This window comes from Monomorium pharaonis, chromosome 1 (genome assembly GCF_013373865.1).
Source record: "Monomorium pharaonis isolate MP-MQ-018 chromosome 1, ASM1337386v2, whole genome shotgun sequence".
NCBI classification, from domain to species: Eukaryota; Metazoa; Arthropoda; class Insecta; order Hymenoptera; family Formicidae; genus Monomorium; species Monomorium pharaonis.
Window position 1 is genome coordinate 9,653,749 of NC_050467.1, and position 20,838 is coordinate 9,674,586.

At 33.6% G+C, this 20,838-nt stretch overlaps 1 protein-coding gene and 1 long non-coding RNA gene across 2 annotated transcripts in view; one reads left to right on the plus strand and one right to left on the minus strand.

The window, feature by feature from the left end:
* LOC105837509 (N-alpha-acetyltransferase 40) overlaps window positions 1-20,838 on the minus strand; it is a 58,589-nt gene that overhangs the window by 10,119 nt on the left and 27,632 nt on the right. The window contains exon 3 of the mRNA XM_036293561.1: window positions 2,037-2,195. Coding sequence (XP_036149454.1) covers window positions 2,037-2,195 — 159 coding nt within the window. The remainder of the gene's footprint in view (window positions 1-2,036; window positions 2,196-20,838) is intronic.
* LOC118647849 lies at window positions 3,208-4,388 on the plus strand. The gene is made up of 2 exons (XR_004964985.1): window positions 3,208-3,683; window positions 3,781-4,388. It is a non-coding gene; the product is annotated as an uncharacterized LOC118647849 (long non-coding RNA).

Sequence of the window (20,838 nt, forward strand, 5' to 3'; positions counted from 1 at the left end):
ATTACAATATCGTCGGAAAAATCAGCCATAAAGTCTAAAAAAGTAAAATAATAATTCCGGTCAATGATAACAACTACATATATGACCCGTGTTACGACGCGCATTAATACAACTCAATGGATTAAAAATGGCTAACCATGTGAAGATTATAGACTTACTAGAATAGACTGCTTATAAAGGTAGTGGAGATATCCGTCACTGAGAAAAGGATAACTGTCGTTAAGATAAGGTTCTATCTCTTTTTAATGCAGAATAGGGGAAGCATAGCGACCAATAACAATGTCAGAACGCGAGCGTGTTGTCATAGTATGCGTGTCGATGTGAGCTTCATGTAAGATCGGATAATCAAAACGGATATTTTGGGGTTAGTGAGTCTAACGTATAAATAATTTTATTTAAACAATTGAAATAATGGTGTTGAATTGCTGCGTATGCAAAGTAGAATATGAAAAGGACTTTCCTCGCTGCTACGAAGTTACGTCCACTAGAAAAAGATAGCAACCCATATTAACGACAGTTATCCTTTTCTCAGTGACTGATACCCTCACCACCGTTTTTCCACCTCATAAGCAGTCTATTCTAGTAGGTCTATGGCAAAGACCTTACTTAGCGCCATCTGTCCATCGATGGACCTTGACTGTAATTTAACTTAAGCCAGCGGCACACAATGATTGTTTTCATACAAGATTGCTTACTAGATGAAAATACTCTGTTCTGACTGGTGCATTTTCATCCATCTTCAAAAATGCATCAATCAGAACAGAGTATTTCCATCCAACAAGCAATCTAGTACAAAAACAACTATCGTGTGTTGTTGGTTTTAGTTACATTTTTTGTAATAACTATTTTGATAGTTATTTTAATAGTTACTTGCGGTTTTTTGGAACATGCGTTAAAATTTTTAATTAACAACCGGAAAAAGTCGAGTCTACACAAGATGAATTATACTGATTTTTAAAATTGAATAACCACAATATTAATATGCTAAGTGACTACCTTATAATTAAGAAACTTTTTATTAAATATAAACAGGTATTTCGAGTTCTGCAACTGTGAAACGTATGTTTAGCATCGATGGCTCTACAATGACGCTACAAATCGATGATCTTAATGAAGATATATAATATGAATATCAAATTCTATTAAAAATTAATAAAAAGTTTTAGTAAAACTTTGTACCAAAGAAAATATATAAATCAATATATGATAACTAATGTAGTGTTATATTTCATTAAATTCTGATAACAACACATATAATTTAATCTTTCACCTTTATAAAGTTCTTATTAGTGTATATATGTATAGTGTAAAATAATTAAGCACATAATAATATACAACAGTTAGTAAAGCATAAAATGTAAGATTCTTATTTCTTATATTTAAATAATGTACAATTATTTAAGAAAAAAGTAACTAAAAAGTAACGACTCATTTTTTTTAGTAACTATAACTTTTTACTTTTTCAATGAAAAAATTGTAACTATAATTAGTTACTTTTACAAAGTAATATTCCCAACCCTGAGTAATTGTTCGATTGGGTTCGTGTCTGATTAGGATTGTATTCAATTAGGTCCATGTTCAATTGGGACTGTATTGGGAAATAGTGTCATATATAATCGTTAATGTGCGCAATCAGACCTCATTTGTTCAGTAACATGAGACAAAAAATTAAGGAGTAATCCTAGATGATAAGATATCAACAAGAATAATAAAATTGTAAAAAAGGTATTTTTTAATTATAAATGTTTGAATAGTTAATACATGTCTTAGACCTTTACAGGAATATTTAAATACATATTATAAAATAAAATATTATATTACAAAAGAACAAAATTTCGGCAGAGGTTTCATGTTTTTAATTATAACGTTAAATATTTGCATACTTTAGACATTTTTTATATGAATAACAAAGCGCTTACATTACATCACAATTTTCTTATTCTTGATTGTAATCTTATTTTATTTAAAATCAATACTTAAATTTCCTCCTTTACCAGTAGTTTAACACTATTTATTATAGTTTAGTAAATATATACCCAAGAGCGTAGAAAAATTGTATTGCCATCGGATTATGCTTGAAAACAGTCAAAACGACCTTCAGCATCTGATTTTGTTGCGCCATGGATTCTAAAGCCGACATCATGAAGCGACCGAGCCCCTTGCGCCTGGCCAATGGCTCCAATTGCAGTTCATAGCTAATACATGTGTAAAAACTTAATTTCTTCCATATATTCATTAAATGCTATTTTGGACGTATTCACTCCATGCACCTCTTACAGGCAGCAGCCTCTCGTTGCAAGTGTTTAAAAGAAGGGTTATCAAATATACAAGCTTTTGGAAGTATAAAAAGTATGAAAAGGGTACGAATATTATTAATATTGAGGCTTTTTTGCATTAACAACATATATTTCTTTTACAAAGTAGGCATAAATTAAAAATATATATTCGAAAAATATATACTGTCAATCACGCGGAAAAGTTATGGTAAAACGTGCACTTCTCGGGTCTATTTAACACTATAAAATATGTAAAACAAAATTACTTTTTTAAAAAGTTAAAGTGCCAAGTGTGTGTGCATACGTACTTTTTGAAAGAAAATACCATAAATAAAAAGACAAAAAATTTGTCTTCTCTACAAAAATGACGATATGAAGCAAATACGTCAATTATAAGAACAGATACAAAATTTATACAAAATTTATTTATTATTACTTTTTCATAGTATAAAAAAAGCGCTTAAATGGGCTTGATGATTAAATAATTAAATGATTAAAATCAACCAATGGGATTATAGTGATAGATAGATAATATTATATTTTTCATATTTCCAAGACTATGTTAATGATATCAATAAATGTATATACAAGAATGCAATTAATGTGGCTTTGGTTTTGTTTTACCATCTATCAGTTTCTGCTTCACTATCTGTTATTACTGGTGTAATATTTTAAAAATATTTTAATAAATTTTATATGATTTATCTGCCTTTTTTTCAAATATTGTTCGCGACTCTGCGTTGAGTTCTCTGGTAACCCTGAGGATGGAAAGCAGGATGAGAGGATGCCGTGGAATAAATGGAAAATAAGAAAATACACGAGATTTGTGTCACGTGGACTTAGTGTGATGTCCGAGTCGTGGTCTATATTTTATTACAGATACTGGTTGATAATTACTACACGCGTTGTTTTTCACTGAGTACAGTAATGAGTCTGTAATGATGAGAAAGGTTTTTGATCACTCACGCTGGTGGATTGTATTGGACCGGTAATAATCTTTTACCGGTGGTGATGAGGATGCCGTGAGCAGTGCTTCTAATCTCGAATCTTTTTACAGCAGCATGTTGTAAATGGAGGGGATAGCGAACAGCTTGCTCGATGGCGCTCGACTATCTGCTGTCTCCTTTTCTCTCGAAATGTCTCCTTCGAGGAAAGGAGACAGCAGATAGTCAAGTGTCGATCACTCGCTGCTGTAAGATTCGAGACTGAAAGCACTGCCCGTGAGCAGGATTGGGCAAGTCATGGTGGAAAGAAAGTAAGATGTGCTATTACGCATATTTCTGAACAGTCAATGAAATTTTGTTCCATTGGCCGCCATTTTTTAGTGGCTAAGTTAAATGACGTATCAGAGTACAAACCTAAACGTCCGAAATTAAGGTTAAGTGCTCTCTGATATAAACACAAGAGGTTTGTTTTTTATTCTTGCACTGTTGCACTGGTGCAATAAGTTAGAATAAGACAAATATATTTTTTCTCATTCTAACTTATTACACTAGTGCAACAGTGTAGGAATAAAAAACTTAAAAATTAAAAAATGGAGGCCGCTGGTACAATGCGCAGAACGATACGAAAACGCGTCTTCAGTATGAGCACACCTTTCCTTCCACCATGGGGCAAGTATTATACTCGATGTATTATACGAGGTTTCCTCAATGTATTAAAGCTAGTATAATACGATGTGATTTTAACCATGTATTATACGTATACTAATATGGCTCCGGCACAAAGGCAAGAAGTGACGCGATAGCCAATCAACATGCCGTTTTTCCTTAAGAACCAGATGTTTTGGCTACTGCATCAATAATAAAAAGAAGTAAAACAAATTTCATTAGTTGTAAAATATGAATCGTGGAGGCAAGCCGTGCCATAAATTTGGGGAGGAAGGAGATTTTGTAAAGTATTATGCAAACCAGAAACTTTTGGTACATTGCAATTATTGCAAAAAAATTATACGGTACAGTGCCAAAAGTAGGTTAAGGGACCACAAATAAGGGCTACAACTACAAGTTCGGTATGTTCCTGCCAGATACAAATGTTAGTTAATGTAACATTTTTATAAAGGCTGAATTGTAATATAAATGTAATACAAATATAAACTTGATTTTTAGAGGTTATAATATCATTTCCTTTTGTCTTTCTATAACCATAAAGTTTCAACCAATTGCGTTGCTCTGGGCCGCTGAATTGAGCAACGCGGTTGGTTAAGGTGTATAATACGTTTCCTATTATACGTTTTCATACGTATTTTACAGTTGTCTACGTGAAAATGTAGAAAACTTCTAAAATGGTTAAATGACCCAATCCTACCCGTGAGCCATTGGCACGCGGCGCGCAGCACACTGCATGGTGAACCTGAGAAGTTGCAGTAGTGATGTACCAGAGTCGTCAGAATGTCTTCTTCTTCTTCTTCTTTACCACTCAGTTGGATTTCTGTCTCATACGAGACAAAGTACCATTTGTTAATGTTTCTGATAGGCAAAAGTCGTGGGTGGAGACTGTGCCTTTAATCCGTTCCAATTATCCTTTGTGATCCAGCCGGCTACACCGGAGCATGTTCGCAACAACCTACAAGGAAGGTCCCTTGGCAAAAACACTCAACAAGACTATATCACTAAAAAAATTAAAATAATTATATCTGAATATTACTTTCTATAACAAAAGCAATGATGGCTTTAGCAATCTTTTTGTCGAGAATACTTAATAGATATTCGATTGTAAAAGGCGCAATACATTTATAGTTGTACAGCTTATTATATAAAGTTTCTCTCGCATTTATAAATTTCGAGCATTCCCAAAAAAACATGATTAACATCCTGGTACGAATGACCGCACTCGCATTCCGTTCAACCAGGTCAAATTTATATTTGATTGCATTAATATAAGAGTATCCCACAATGATTCTGGAATACAGGCCTGTTTACTCGGAAGTCCAAATTTAAATACTTTTTCTATTTTTAACTCTGCAAAGTTATTCATGTAATAAATTCATGTAATAGAAATAGTTACCAGTTCCAATATTAATTTTATTTAGATATTCTTTATCCATTTCAGCGTAACTTTCCCTCAACGAGAAGATCATTTCCAAAAATGCTACATTATTTTTAATAGCTTCACCCATCAAAGCTCCATCCTTCGCTGTTCTATCTGCAATTTCGTTTCCCAAGATATTCTTATGCACCACGTGAATTTAACCGACTTGCCCTGAGCTTTAATTTCATTAATTAAGACTCTAATTCTTTCCACCCGGGGATCAAGTTTTTTACAAGTATGCCTATAGGTTTCGCAGGATGATTCTAAAATGTCCAAGTTACTTCTTGAGTCAGTGCACACATTGACAAACCACCAATCATTCATCGTGGCAATCTCAATTACCTTAAATATTGCAACAGTCTCAGCAGCAAAGGAACTGGAGAAAGGATTTAGTTTATATTTATATGAAATATCAGTGTGTGACAGAAAATACCGAACATCCAACAAGAAAACCATTATTCTCCAGCGCCATCCTAGATCCGTCAATAAACATTGCGACTTCATTCTCCGTCTCCTTTCTAAAATTGATTAAATTACAGAATGCGTTAGGATTGACACATCGGGTTGCCAAAAGGCCAGATTCTCCATCCACTTCAATCCTATCCTGTGAAAACTAAAAGCGGGTAAGAATAAACAGGATGAACTTCCCATTTAAAGAGAAATTTTTCATAGGGTCTGATGGAAGGCCATCTCTTAACAATAAAGGGTATATTCCTATTGGCTATTCTTTTAGATTGAGTTATCATATAATAGTTTTTAATTTTGTTGACTATAATGTTATTTTTGAGTTGAATCGATTTGCCCAGACATTTATCTGTTTTCATACTTATTCGCCTAATAAGGCTTTTCTGGAAACAAAAGTTCCAACACACCCTGTTTGGAGTTGATTTAGGAAGACCAGTGGCAACTTTAAATGAGTAACTAAGAATTTTTTCAATTATTTTCACATGTGAGTTTGCTCCATTCATATACCACATACTACCCCATTCTAACTGTGCACCAATCGTCACATTCACAAAACTAAGACAATGGTATAGATTAACTCCCCACGATGGACCCGCGATCCATTTCAAGATATTTACGTAGATTTGGCTTTCAAAGATAAGATATGGCTCTTCCATCTTAATCCTTCATCCAGGATCATGCCCTGATCTTGTTAATAAAAGGATAAACTCTATGTTTTACTTTAACAACGTATAAGCTTTCAGGAAGCAGCAAATCTGATTCGAAAGTTATTTTTACTGCTGAGGATGCACGAAGTGTGTTATTGTCTTTTCTATCTAGATATTTCAGTCTCTCAATGTCTATTATTTTAGGTCTGCAAACAATACCACTTGGCCATTCCAATCCTTCCAGTATTTCTTCGTTAGATAATTCCTGTGATATATCTCTAATTATTCCTGTACGATAAATTCTATAATTAAGAATATACGCTATCCAGTCTCTCAGAAGAAGACCCTTATAATCCAAAAAATTGTTGGCTTCTTTCTGTGACTTAAAACCAATAGAAACAGCATTCCTGCCCCTTTTTCTAATATTAAGAATGCTATCATACAGGGGAGAAATGTCACTTTCATTTCTTTTTTTTAAAAGTCTTGATCCAATGCTATTAGGATGTAGATTGCCGATATTTCTTTTTTGAGAATTTTCCGATAACGCTTCAATATATACAATATATGGACCAATGCTCGATGAATGATATCGGTTAGATACTAGGCCTTCCAAGTATCCACGCCTATCCAATTTTGGGGTTAAGTCACGAGTGGGACTCTCCGTTTCATTGACTGTTGTCACAACGATTTCCTGTGATACATTCAAAGGATAGTAATCAGTGTAAATCATACTAAATGGAGACGACGTAGTTTGCGTGTTGCTAATCTTGCAGACATTTTCTGAGGCTGGAGAGACAGGTTTACGCTTCCTATTGCTCTTGGATTCGTCCTTAGAATTCAACGGTTCGTATTTATTTTTGTTATTGATATGCTGCGGTGGGGGAGAGATATTCCCCTGATTGTTATTCTTATGCTTTAGCATTTTGAAGGTTGTAGTATATATCGCCTCTATAATATCCTTCACCGTAATATACTAAGGAAGAAATATAAATACACTTGGACCAGTATAAAAAGTACGTATAATTGTGTGAGATAAAATAGTAAAGCAAGCAACAAAAATATTAATATTAAAATATTGTAATTAATAAAAGTTTTATGCCCGAAAGAGTTAATATACGGGGTTAAATAAAGCTCAAAGTAATGAGAGAAACCGAACTCTCCTAAAATAAGAGCATATAATAAGGTGAACCCAAGAAAGTACGAAATATGTAAACAAGTATAAAGCAATAAAAAGGAATTTCCATGAAAGACCCAGGAACAACAATTCGCTTTACTGAGTTTTGACCTATTTCCTATATCATCCTGAGACACCCCATAGACATATATGACACCAGATATACAAAGCCACACGTATTAACCAATTAATAGGGGAAATAAAGGTCACAGATGATCTAATATGTGTAATTCCCGATGGGAAGCTAAAAGAACTGTGCAGAGTTAACTCTCATGGTAGTAGCACTCACTTAATCTCCCTCTATCAGTAAGAGCGGATAAATATAATACTAGTGAGGGGGTTATACTACTGAGCGAAGAATATAACGGCGTGAAAATCAACAATAAGTTTTTCAGAAATCAACATAGAAGGATCGAATAACACTTGTGTACAAATTTACAGCAATTAGAATTATAGTAAAGACATTCTCATAAAACAGTAAATAATATAGGATAATAAAATAATAAAAAATATTCTTTTTTTTTGTTAAAAATAAATTACAGCTTCACAAAAGAATTGTAATTTGTATTGTGTGGTAATGTAATAATTTTTAAATTGCTTAATTATTTTCCTTATATGTTAATTTAGATGATATAATGTAAGAATCAAATAATATATTAAATATGATAAGACTTGAAGTGCCCTTCAGAGACATATACACTGCAGGGGCAATATTTTTATAACAATATACGGCAATAAAAATGTTCAGAGTATAATACACTAAAATTTAACAAAATGTGGGGAGACGGGTGTAGAGCCTCCGAAACATAAATAGTCTTACATTAGATGATGCAATGGAAAGTACACAATGATTACCAAATCGTACCATATATAATTGTTTCAATCCAATAACAATGAGTGGACAGAAAATCTAATTAGAGTATTCATTAAGAAATACTAGAAAAAACGGCCCAAAAGATTATAACCGTGTTAACATTTCTATTAAGATTTACCAGAATTTATCAGAACAAATTATTTAGTAAAATTTTGATTATTATTTTTATTTTTTATTTTTTTTAAATATTGTTTATATTTTTATTTTTTAAATAGGTTATCAGCATAAAAAAACAACTAAATGCATCAATATTCACTACAATAGTATTAATACAAATAAGACAACAATACGGCGTAGATATAATAACTTAGCCTAAAAATAATATAAAGCGTATAAAAGCATTGACAGAAAAATAAATATAAACATGACATAGAAAAATTTAATAAATATATAAATAATAAATAACTACAACTAAAAATTATAATCGCTCTTTCTCATCAATTAAATATATTAGTTAGTTAGCAATTTGTATTGTATCACAGTTATAGAGAAGGCATAAGAGATCACAGATAGAGTACCAATGGAATTAATCACGTAGTTATCAGGTACATAGCTTTAGATAAGTGTATAAAATGTGACTCAATATATGAGAGATTTATAATTAATATAAACTATTAAAAAAAAAGTGTAAAGATTATATTTTTTTAAAAACACCTTTATTTAATTAGACGAATCAATTAGGTTAAATATTATTTTCATATTTAATCAAGTTTAATCCCTACTTTTTTTATTTTATTTTATCTTATTTCTTTTCTCTATTTTTTTTAACAAGATAATGTCTATTTGTATACAAATTGCTAGCTGGGTAGAGATAGCATTTTTATGTGAACAGAATTCCTTCAACTTGGCGACTTAAATTTACAGAAAGTTTGTAAAGGACATACTTGTTGTCCATGGATATGTATCGCTGGCTAAGAAGTAAACAGTATCAGAGAAGAAAACACAAAGATTTTATAGGAATTCGACCTTGGGCCACCAAATTGAAAGCTGTTGCAAAGCATCCACGATACAACTTGATGGATCAAGAAAACAACATATTATCCACAAGCAATGTTCAAATATAACTGCCACTAGGATAAGCATTAGTTATTAAAGCATTTTTAATGTATTTGAAGTAAAGTATTGCGAAAATTGGGATAATGCTTTACTGATTCAATGAGTATATAATAATAGGAATACTAGTTATAATTTCAATTTTAAGATGGAAATTATTGTAATCTCGCGATAAAAATTCACTTAATAGCCATAAGAAAGAAAAAGCAAATAACCATCATCACTAATTGAGTTCATCAATTAGAAAAATGAATCTATCCAAAAATACTTATCAAAGAAAGAAAACTTGTTGAGTTAAATTGTCTTTCGAGACATACCTCTATGGTTAGGCAAGCAGCATGTATAAAATCTCCTTTGGATTTGGATTTGTGTGTAGCTTTTCCACAGCGAATTTCCGCCGCCTTGTCTTAATATTTTCTTGACTCAAGACGACTTTCCAACGGAGGGGCCACAGCTCCGCTCGGTAACTTTATTAGCTGGTTGCAGATCTCTTGATGCTGCTCGAATGTTTAATAGCTGTGTAATATCTTCCTTGGTCCGGGTCGGAGTTCTTTAGTATCCCTCTCCTGTGTTAGATAAGCCGTATGGATGCAGCCTCTTTTAGAATTTAATTCATTTTGATCCTTCTGACCGGTAATCAGTTGTTATAGTTCGTAATCTTGCGACAAATGAATGGCCATGCGGTTGAAACGCAGTTAAAACTATACAAAATGGCCGGCTCGTTCGACGAGATGTCGCCGCCTGCCTCCCAGCCAGGCGCTGAAATAATTATGGTCACCGGCAATCGGGTTTTTTCCTGTTGAGTAGTAGATCAAGCGCCAAAGTCAATTTATATAGAACAATCACTGATACAGAGTTATTTCAATACTGAATATAGTATTCGTGAAAATAAGTCGGGAGGTAGCGAACCACGTCCTTCTATTTCGGCGGCCCAGAACAAAGTCCCGTCAGAATGTCGTCTCGTATTGAGAGTGTGAGCATAATCTTGAATAGCACAAAATAATCGCCTGAGAAGATCCCACGATGATTAGACAAGTACATTTGCAAAGTAAAACCGAATGCACAAATACCGAAGTGAAGCGGGCAGCGCTGTGCACGCGCTCGATCGCTTGCCGCGGCGCTGCACGATCTGGGTTGATGTAGCCTGGTAGATGCTACCACCTGACAGTCGACGGAGGTATCGAAAAGTGATTCTCGAATAAATATACTTGGCTAATTGTATTGATCTTATACCATTTTTTAATATGTTTATGTACTTAACATATTTTTTTTATCTTTGTAAAGTTTTTGATAGATTATTTTTTCATTATTTTATTTGTACATAAATTTATACAATTATACATTTGTACAAAAATATACATTTAATAATAATTAACAAAAATATACATTTAATAATAATTAACAAAAATATACATAAAATTATACATTTGTACAAAAATTTGTACATTGTAAATAATTTCCATATTATGTAACATTGATATGTCATTGCGTTTTAACGACTCGGGCACGCCAACTTTTTGCTTCACTATAACCCCATTGGTTGATTTTAATCATTTAATTATTTAATCATCAAGCCCGTTTAAGCGCTTTTTTATAATATTAAAAATTAATAATAAATTTTGTATAAATATAAAATCTGTTCTTATAATTGGCGCATATACTTCATTTCATTATTTTTGGAGAAACAACAAATTTTCTTTTATTTATGGTATTTTTCTTTAAAAAGCACGCATGCACACTTGGCGCTTTTTTAAAACTTTTTTAAAAGTAATTTTATTTGCATGTCACACATTTTATAGTATTAAGCATCTTTTTTTACAGAGTTTATATATATATATATATATATATATATATATATATATAAGAAAAGTCATGTAGATCCGAGAAGTGCGCGAGAAATTTTATCATCGCTTTTCCGCATACGTGATTGACAGTCAAGTGTGCGACGAGTTTCATGGTGATGATGTAAGTTTGTAGTGTATTTACACGAATTTTTATTAATGTTTTTCACTTACTTTGCAACATTTTTATAACTTTTTTATTTCAGAAAACAATATTTTTGTTTATAAATTTCTATCCTTCCTATATATTTGCTGGGGCCATTAGTTCCAAAAACCGCCACAAATACTGCTGCAGTTTTAGAGATGTGCATGGAGCAAATTACGTACATCCCATATGAAATTATTATTAATATTGGAACTAGACTAATAACAACATCAATAATAGTAGTAATAAGTATTATGATAATGGTATGTTAATTACAATATAATAATAATAATTTAAAAAGTAATTATTTAAGCAATTAAAAATTAATAAAGTTCAAAAATTAAATAATTTTAAATGAATTAAATATTAATTTTGATAAATGTTTACTTTGACCCGCTCTACTCCGATTTCAATAAAATTACACTAAATCGACGCGTTTTGGAGAAACGTTTTGATGAAACGAAAGAATCGGGAAGAAATAATTGTTCTTCTCGCGAAATATTAATTGTTAAAGCTGAAGACTTGGCAGGTTTAGATACATGTCATACCGACGTGGCCATATATGCGCATGCTCGGTGACTATACGCATGCTTTGTGGCCAGCATGCATGATGATAGAGAAAAGAAGTTCAAATTCTGCATATACCAGGTCTGTAACTTTATTAAAATGCGGGTTTTTTCAATAAAAATACGCAATAATTTAGACAAAATGGAAAAATATATTTTATTCAAAATATCGGCCCTCGCTTTCTACATATTTTTGCCATCTAGTAGGCAAATGGATGCCATTCCAAAAGAATTGAAAGTTGCGCAAGCCAAACCAGTCGTCGAGCCATTTTTGAACGTCTTCATAAGAATGGAAATGCTGCTCGGCAAGTGAGTGTCCCATGGATGAAAACAGGTGGTAGTCGGAAAGAGCAAGGTCTGGTGAGTACGGCGGGTGAGGTAATATTTTCCATTCAAGTGCTGCCAGAGTGTTTTTAACCGGTTTTGCTGTGTGACTGGGTGCGTTGTCATGCAGCAAAATCACCTTCCCATGCCTTTGAGCCCATTCTGGTCGTTTTTCGACCAACGCATAATTCAAATTGATCATTTGTTGTCGGTAGCGATCAGTATTAACTGTTTCGCCAGGTTTCAGCTTGCAATTCGGTGTCTTCAAACTTTTTCGGTCGATTTTCACGTTCTTTGTCACTGACATCAAAATCACCACTTCTGAATCGTTTAAACCACCGTTCGCAAGTATCGACAGATAGAGTATGTGCACCGTATGTTTCCACAAGTATTCGATGTGCTTCCGCTGCTTTTTTCTTCTGATTGAATAAGAAAATCAGCACGTGCCGCAAATGCTCTTTGTTCGGCTCAAAACTCGACATGTTTACCACCAAAAATAATGCTACTAACACTTAAACGTTTAAACAAATATGGCGTTTTGAAGCTAACTATCATAGCTACAAAATGACATATTGGTTATGACACCAGCATATATACTAGGTTTTGTGCTCCATCTCTTGGAAAAAAACCCGCATTTTAAAGTTACAGACCTGGTATGTACATCTGTACATTAAGTTATTGATGCAATCAGATGCCTCAGTTAATTTTTTTACCATAATACACAGACCTAGGGTCGGTTGATCCAACTTCTTGGTAAACTTACCTATCAGATAAATATATGTTTGTCTTTATTTATTTAAGAAAAGAAATAAAGATAGACACATGCTTACCTGATAGGTAAGTTTACCAAGAAGTTGGAACAACCGGCCCCTAATATATAATTTATATAATATAAATATACATATACAGGGTGTCCCAACGCACATGAGTCAATGCTCGTGAAAAGGTAAAAGAGATCGAGATGAACATAAAAGTCCAATATTGTCTTGGGTTAGGTCTCTGGTTAGGTCCACCAATAATCAAGGTATTAATTTTTCAAATTATGCAAATGAGAGCGCATCGAGAAAAGAGCTCGATCCGCTTGAGCCATACCACGAAAAAAAATCTATTATGAATGTTGATAAGCTTTTATTATTTACTGTTCACAATTACGATAGAAATTAATTATATTATTTGAGAATTCCATATGTTAATATCTCGATTATTTGCAGACCTAACCCAAGACAATATTGGACTTTTATGTTCATCTCGATTCCTTTTACCTTTTTACGAGAATTGACCCATGTGCGTTGGAACACCCTGTATATACAGGGTGTTAGGTAAAGATTTATGCAATCTTTATAAACTGGTAGAGCGCATTAAACTGAACAGAAAAGTCCTTTACAGTTTTTGCAATAGTTAACGAGTTATCGATTACACAAGTACACAAAAAGGGGTGTTTTTTTTTAATTAAGAAAAATAAGCCAATTCAGCAATTCTGACCTTAGATATGAATTCAGCCAGTCAAAATACATAAGGATTAATTAGTTTAGTCCGCCGAACCAACCACTTTTTTGTGTGCCTGTGTAATCAACAACTTATTAACTATTACGAAAATTGCAAAATGGTAAAGAACTTTTCTATTCAGTTTAATGCGCTCTACCTGTTTATAAAGATTGCATAAATCTTTACCAAACACCCTATATATATATATGTGTGCATATATATACATATAATCTAAAACTGCATATTATTTGTTTTGGTAAAGCAGAAAATACTTCATTTCGCGTGGAAGTTGCTGCTTTACCAAAATACAATATATAAATCTCTACATAAATTTAGTCTAGTCGACAAATGCATATTACTTGTGTTTTGATAAAGTAACTTCCATTCAAAACGAAATATTCTCTGCTTTATAAAAAAAAAAATATTTTTTTGAGACAATTTCATGATTGCATTAGTAACTTAACGTACAAATGTATGTACATATATGCAGAATTTGAATATATGCTTTCTTTTATTTATTATCACGGTGCATATTGACCACAAAGCATGCGTGTGGCCACGGAGCATGCGCATATATGGCCACGGGGCTATGTTCGATCGTAACATTTTGTCGGTATAACATGTATCGTAACCTGCTATGTCGTCAGCTTTAATGATTAATATCTCGCTTCGCGGAGGTGAACGACGCTTATTTCTTCCAAATTCTTTCGTTTCATGTAAAAACGTGTCGATTAAATGCGATTTCATCGAAATTGGAGTAGAGCGGGTTAAAGTAAACATTCATCTTATTTTTAAAACACAAATTTTAACTTATTAACTTTTTTCCTTAGTTAAAATTTTTACTGTGCAAAAAATGCATTTCTATATAGTAAAACAATATTTTTTTATTACTTTATATAGACCATTTAACTTATAATTAAAATATTACTTTAGACGATTTATATTGTAATTATCTTATCACTTTCAGAATAATCTGATTTTAAAAAATAAAATATAATATTCTAATTTAATAAAAATACTTTTTGTTACATATGCGTAGAAAGCCGTCTCTTTTCGTCTCTTTTTCGTTCGGAAAGTCGCCGATTTCTAACAAAACAGTTTTCCTACACATTAATTTTACTATTTTTGTCCTCTCAATAGATGGTGCGAGCCGTACAAAAATGCTTTTCTGAACGATGTTTATCTTTTCACACATTTGTCTATTACTACACTCGCATGCACTTCTTTTACACGGTCTTGATGACGCAATGTCTAATCTAATGTGTTTGAGTGATACAAATTGAGAGGTTAGCTAAGATTATGCTCGCGAAAGCGACGAAACATCAGTAATTCTGTGAGAGTTCATGCGTTGTTGCTGTGTCGCGAGATGGTATACGTATAAAAAATGTCGAACGTGATGACAGTAATAAAATTGTAAGAAGTCAATACGTGATTATTAGTGTCAATAAATATGAATATTACAAATCCGAATAGCAAAACACTACCTAAGAGTGACAGCAAACTCATACTTTCTTTTTACCTCCATTATTTTCTGCAAATTTATAACAAAAAATAGTATGTGCAGTATCGCATCGATTGGGAGATAAAAGAACGAAAATAAGAGTGTTGTAAGCCGATTACAACCAGTATCTATCACAATTGCGAAACGCATCTTTCGAAAGACGTATAAGAATCCGCCGCGCTCACGGAAGTCCCCAGTAACTTCCGTGAGATTACAACATCGCGTTCGGAAGCAGTTCCATATCGCCCTAGAAATAGGCCCTACGCTGCACAATTAAACCGCAAGGCTACCGCATTCCGATGTCGAAACGCTTAACCTCGCGGAAGCTACTGACGCCCGGTCACCGGCCCCCGAAATTGCGTCAGAAACCATCATATATAAGCGCAACCACGCTGTGACCGAGTGGAGAGTAACATAACAACGTCCGAGCTACGTCGCGTACTATAAACCTTATCACGAGTGATACCTGACACCATCACAGCTGACTGTAAGCGCAAGAGAAAGAAATAAAAACAACGAAAAAACAAGTAAAAAGTGTTTTCCTTCTCTCATACACTGAGCCGAACCTTCACCCTATGGGTCCTAACCCTTAAGGCAGGACGAATCCCAACTACTTATGAGAAAGAATTTCCGAAACGAGCAAACGCTCACAACAAGAAAAAGCGGCTGCAAGGCTTGGTAAATTGAGAAAAGAGTAAAGTGAAGGAAGATAAAGAAGAGGAGATGGAAAAAATGAAAAAGCTATGTGGAGAGTTAAGGGAGATGACAAGGCGTATGGAGGAGATGGGACGATGATGAGAAGGCTGTGCGAAGAAGTAAGCAGAGAGAGAAATGAAGAAAGAAGGGCGATGGCAGAAAGTAAATCGTAGATAGAGATGGGTGACAAGGAAGAAAAACGAAGGGAGAAGCAAGAGAAGGAGATAGCAGGAGGAGGAAAGAGGAAGGAGAGGTGTTGTGTGGAGGAGGGCAGGAGAAGGTTAGGGGTAGAATTAGAGAAAGAAGCAGGCGGCAAGGAGGAGATATCAAGGGGAAAGCAGAAGGAGAGGATGAGGAAGTAGAGAGCAAAGGGAGAAGTCGGACGAAGTAGAGGAAAAGGAAGAAGATAAAGGTGGAATGGAGGAAGTTGTAGAAAAAAGAAAAGAAGGAGAGACGGTGAAGGGAGGACGGAGGAAAAAGCAGAAAGAGAAGAGAAAGAGGCGCTGCGCAAAGGAACAAGTGAGCAGGAGGAGATCAGGGAGGGAAACGGGGAAAGAGTTAGGTGGGGGAGAGATTGATTGATTGATTGATCTTTTATTAGCTTTCTCAGCTATTTTCAATACATATATATACAATTTTATGCTACATCATTAAAAACAAACTCTTTTAGCATACGTTTAAACATTTCTAAACGATTACAATGTTTTACTTCGGGTGGTAATGCGTTGTACATTAACACACCCTCATAAAATAAACTTTTTTGCGCGCTTCTTGTTTTTCGAAATTCAATAACAATATCCCCTGTCTGCCTAATTTCGCGTTCTCCCTCTACTATTCTAAGTCTATTACTAAATTGCTCCGGCATCATATTATTTAAAATCTTAAAAATAAACATGCACATAATGTAATACAGCCTTTGTCTTATGGTCATAAATTGCAACGCTTGGTGCATACATTTAACTTTGGTACGTCTGTCACATTGCAATATGACTCTCATAGCTCTATTTTGCGCTATTTGGAGCCTACTTAACTGTGTATCTCCCATATCTATTAGTAGCGTCGCACAATACTCAAAGTGAGGCGCTATGATTGTCTTGTATATCGTACATCTAGTGTAAGCCGAGATAAAGTTACCTATTCTATTTAAAAAACTTATTTTCTTCCCTATTTTCTTTAGCATGTAATCACAGTGACCGCTGAATCTAAGTCTATCATCAATAATTATGCCCAAGTACTTTATTATTTCTACGCGCTCAATCTCATTTCCATCCAAACATCTCACAATAGTATTGCCTCTCAATTCTTTCCTTATACCTCTAACTAACATATATTTTGTTTTCTCCGCATTCATCTTCAGTTTATTAATATTCATTTATTCCTCCACTACGTTAAATGCAATATTCAATTTCCTCTCTACCTCCGCACTACTCTCACCTGTTACATATATCAAGGTATCGTCCGCAAACATTTTTATATTACACACCTCCGAGCAAACGTTAACAATATCATTCATATATATTATAAACAACAATGGGCCCAATACCGAACCCTGTGGCACTCCGTATTCCGTAATCAGTATCTTAGACCATCTATCATTAAATTAAACTTGTTGCATTCTATCTTTTAAGTACGACTTAAACCATTTTAGAACTGTTCCTGTAATACCATACTGGTATAATTTCTCTAATAATCTTCCTCTATCAGTTGTCTCGAAAGCCCGTTTAAGATCTACAAAAATAACTCCTACTATTTGTCTCTCACTAATAATCAATTTCCATTTATCTATAACTGTTTGAATTGCTGTTTCACACGAATAATTTTTCCTAAAGCCCGACTGATGTTCCGTTATAATGTTATTACTTTCTAGGTAGACCTCAATTTGCTTTTTAACTATTATCTCTAATACTTTTTCATATATTGGTAATATATTAATAGGCCTATAATCACTTGCCCTCTTAGGTTTCTCTACTTTTGGTATTGGAATTATCGTGGATGTTTTCCACTCTTTCAAGAAACAACCCTCACTCAATGACTTATTTATTATATCACAATATTCCTCTTCTATGACACAAAATACCGTTTTTAATATATCGCTAGTTATTCCTTCTTCTGTACCTTTCTTTTTTGGTAATTCCCTAATGATTTTTCTTACTTGTTCTGTCGTAATTGATTCAAATTTTTCTAACTCTCCCTTCTTTTCAATACAATAAATAGTTCTCTTATTTGTGCTCGTTGTATAATTCTTATCTATAGATTTTATTATGTCTTTAATACTTTGTATATAATATAAGTTAAATTTATCAGCTACATCACACTCTATATTATTGTCTAATATTTCAAAATCTATTTTTCCTACAAATTTCGCGCCTATTGGTCCTCCTCTAATAATTTCTTTTAATGATTTCCACATAGTTGTGGGATTGTTACTATTATGATCAATCATGTTTTCATAATATTCTTTTTTCTTTGTTCTAATTAAACTAACTACTGCATTTCTTTCTATTTTAAATTGTTGCCAGTTTTGTTCCGTGCTATCGTACAGTGCTTTTCTATAAGCCTCATCTCTTCTAGTCGCTAGCTCTTCTATTTCCTTTGAATACCATTTTTTTCCTTCCCATATTTTTGGTATTCTAAAAATTTTCTTAGGTGCTGAGATGTCTAGCGCATCTACAATACTATTAATTAAATTCTTTGCCTTTACATTAATATCTAAATCATATCCTTTTTCTAAATTACTCTCCACTAGCTTAATAAACTCATCCGCATTATATCTACTATAATCCCTGCCACTGAATTCTTTATATTTATTTACAATCTTGTTCGTATTTATCACAACTTTTATCCACGCATGATCCGTTATCTTAGGTTCGTACTTGACTTCTACATTTATATCTTTATTCGCAAAAACTAGATCTATAATTGTTTTACTATTTTCGGTAACTCTCGTTGGTTTATCCACATACTGCTTCATACCTAGACTTTGCATAGTCGTTAGTAGTTTATTTGTATAATAAGAGTCTGTCATACAATCTATATTAAAGTCTCCTAATATTATACACTCTTCTTTTATCGTTAATTCTTCTACTATCTCCTCTAAGAATCCTATAAACTCTCCATGTGACGCACTCGGTGAATGATATATTACCATTAACACTCCTTTAAACAATTTCTCTTTTACTTCTATTGCAACGCACCACACAATCCTTTCTAATTTTTTCAATACTACTATTTCATACTTGATATCGTCTCTTACATACAGAGCAACCCCCTCTGTATTTCTATTTTCCGCGTCGCATCTAACCACACTGTATCCCGGTACACTTATTTCACTGTCTTCAATTTCCACAATCAGTCTCGACTCCGACAATGCAATAACTGCCGGATTTAATTTCTTCATAATCTGATGCTGTATCTCGTCCTTATGTGCCATTAAACTTTGCGCGTTTGTATATATTATCTGATCCTCTTCTTTCTGTAATTGCTATTTTTTGGCTTCCCATCCTCTTCTCCTCTTCGATAGCCCTCTTGTATGTCGGGCATTCCGGATCCAGAGCATCATGATCGTCTTTTATTTTTAAATTGTTTTTATTTTAAACATACAATTTGTTCTGCTTCTCTCTACATTCACTTGCTTTATGCTTTCCTGTACATTTATGACACGTTTCATCTCTCGTACAGTTTTTTGCAATGTGGTAGAATCCCCAGCACTTGAAACTTCTCTTTATGCTAAAGTGATTGAACACAGGACATTCTCTCCAGCCTATGTTCAACTTTTCTTTGTTTAACATCAATTCATGTGTTACTTCATCTACTTCAATTATTAAAGATCTACCTTCTTTTCCTTTCCTTCTAGATTGACTATCATCCATATTTTTTCTTTTCGGGATTTTCTTAACTATGCTTATACGAGATTCACCAATACTATTCTGTTTCTTTATTGTATCTATTAGCTCATCGTCGTCCAACTCTATTTCTTCCTCGCTAATATTAACAATTTTTATTTTCGGCTTCTTTTGTAGTGATTCTGTAACATTATAATTGTCACCTAGTTTAGACTGTACTACATCTTTTAATTTATCTATTTCTTCTCCGGTCTCACATCCTAGAATTACTGTTCCTTCTCTTCCTTTTCGTACCTTTGTTATCCCCATTGGCATATTCTTAATATCAACTTTTTTTTTAATTATTTTTTTAGTGGTCTCACTTTTTTGCTGAGTCTTCGGTTTGATGATTATGATGTTTTCCTTCTTTTTCTTTATTGCCTCACTGTAACTGCCGCGCACATTTTCCGCTGACGCCTGCATTCCTCCTCGTATTATTTTTCGTAGGTCTTCCATTTCTTGTTTAATAGCTTTTATTTCCTCTTGCACTGTTTCCTTAATCAGCATTTTTATTTCTCGTTTGCATGCCATTTCATCTTTCATCTCTCTCATAGTTCTTACTAGCCAATCAATTTTCGTATCCATGCTCACGTTGACTCCTATCGCTCTGCTACCGCCACTTCCCGTCGATCCCGTAGAACTTAGTCTTTCTCTTTTGCTTCCCGTCTGTATTGGTGTTTTTTTTCACATCTATATCTTTTTCACTGTCTACTGTGAACTTCTCATATGGGCCAGGACAAGACACATATTCTCGATTTCTGTCATACACCTTATGTTTACTTGCACATCCAGGATGGAAGAAAAGTTTGACACATGACTTACATGTCACGACCTGACTTTTTATTTCCTTCTTACAAGCGGTACATCTATATTCCGCATA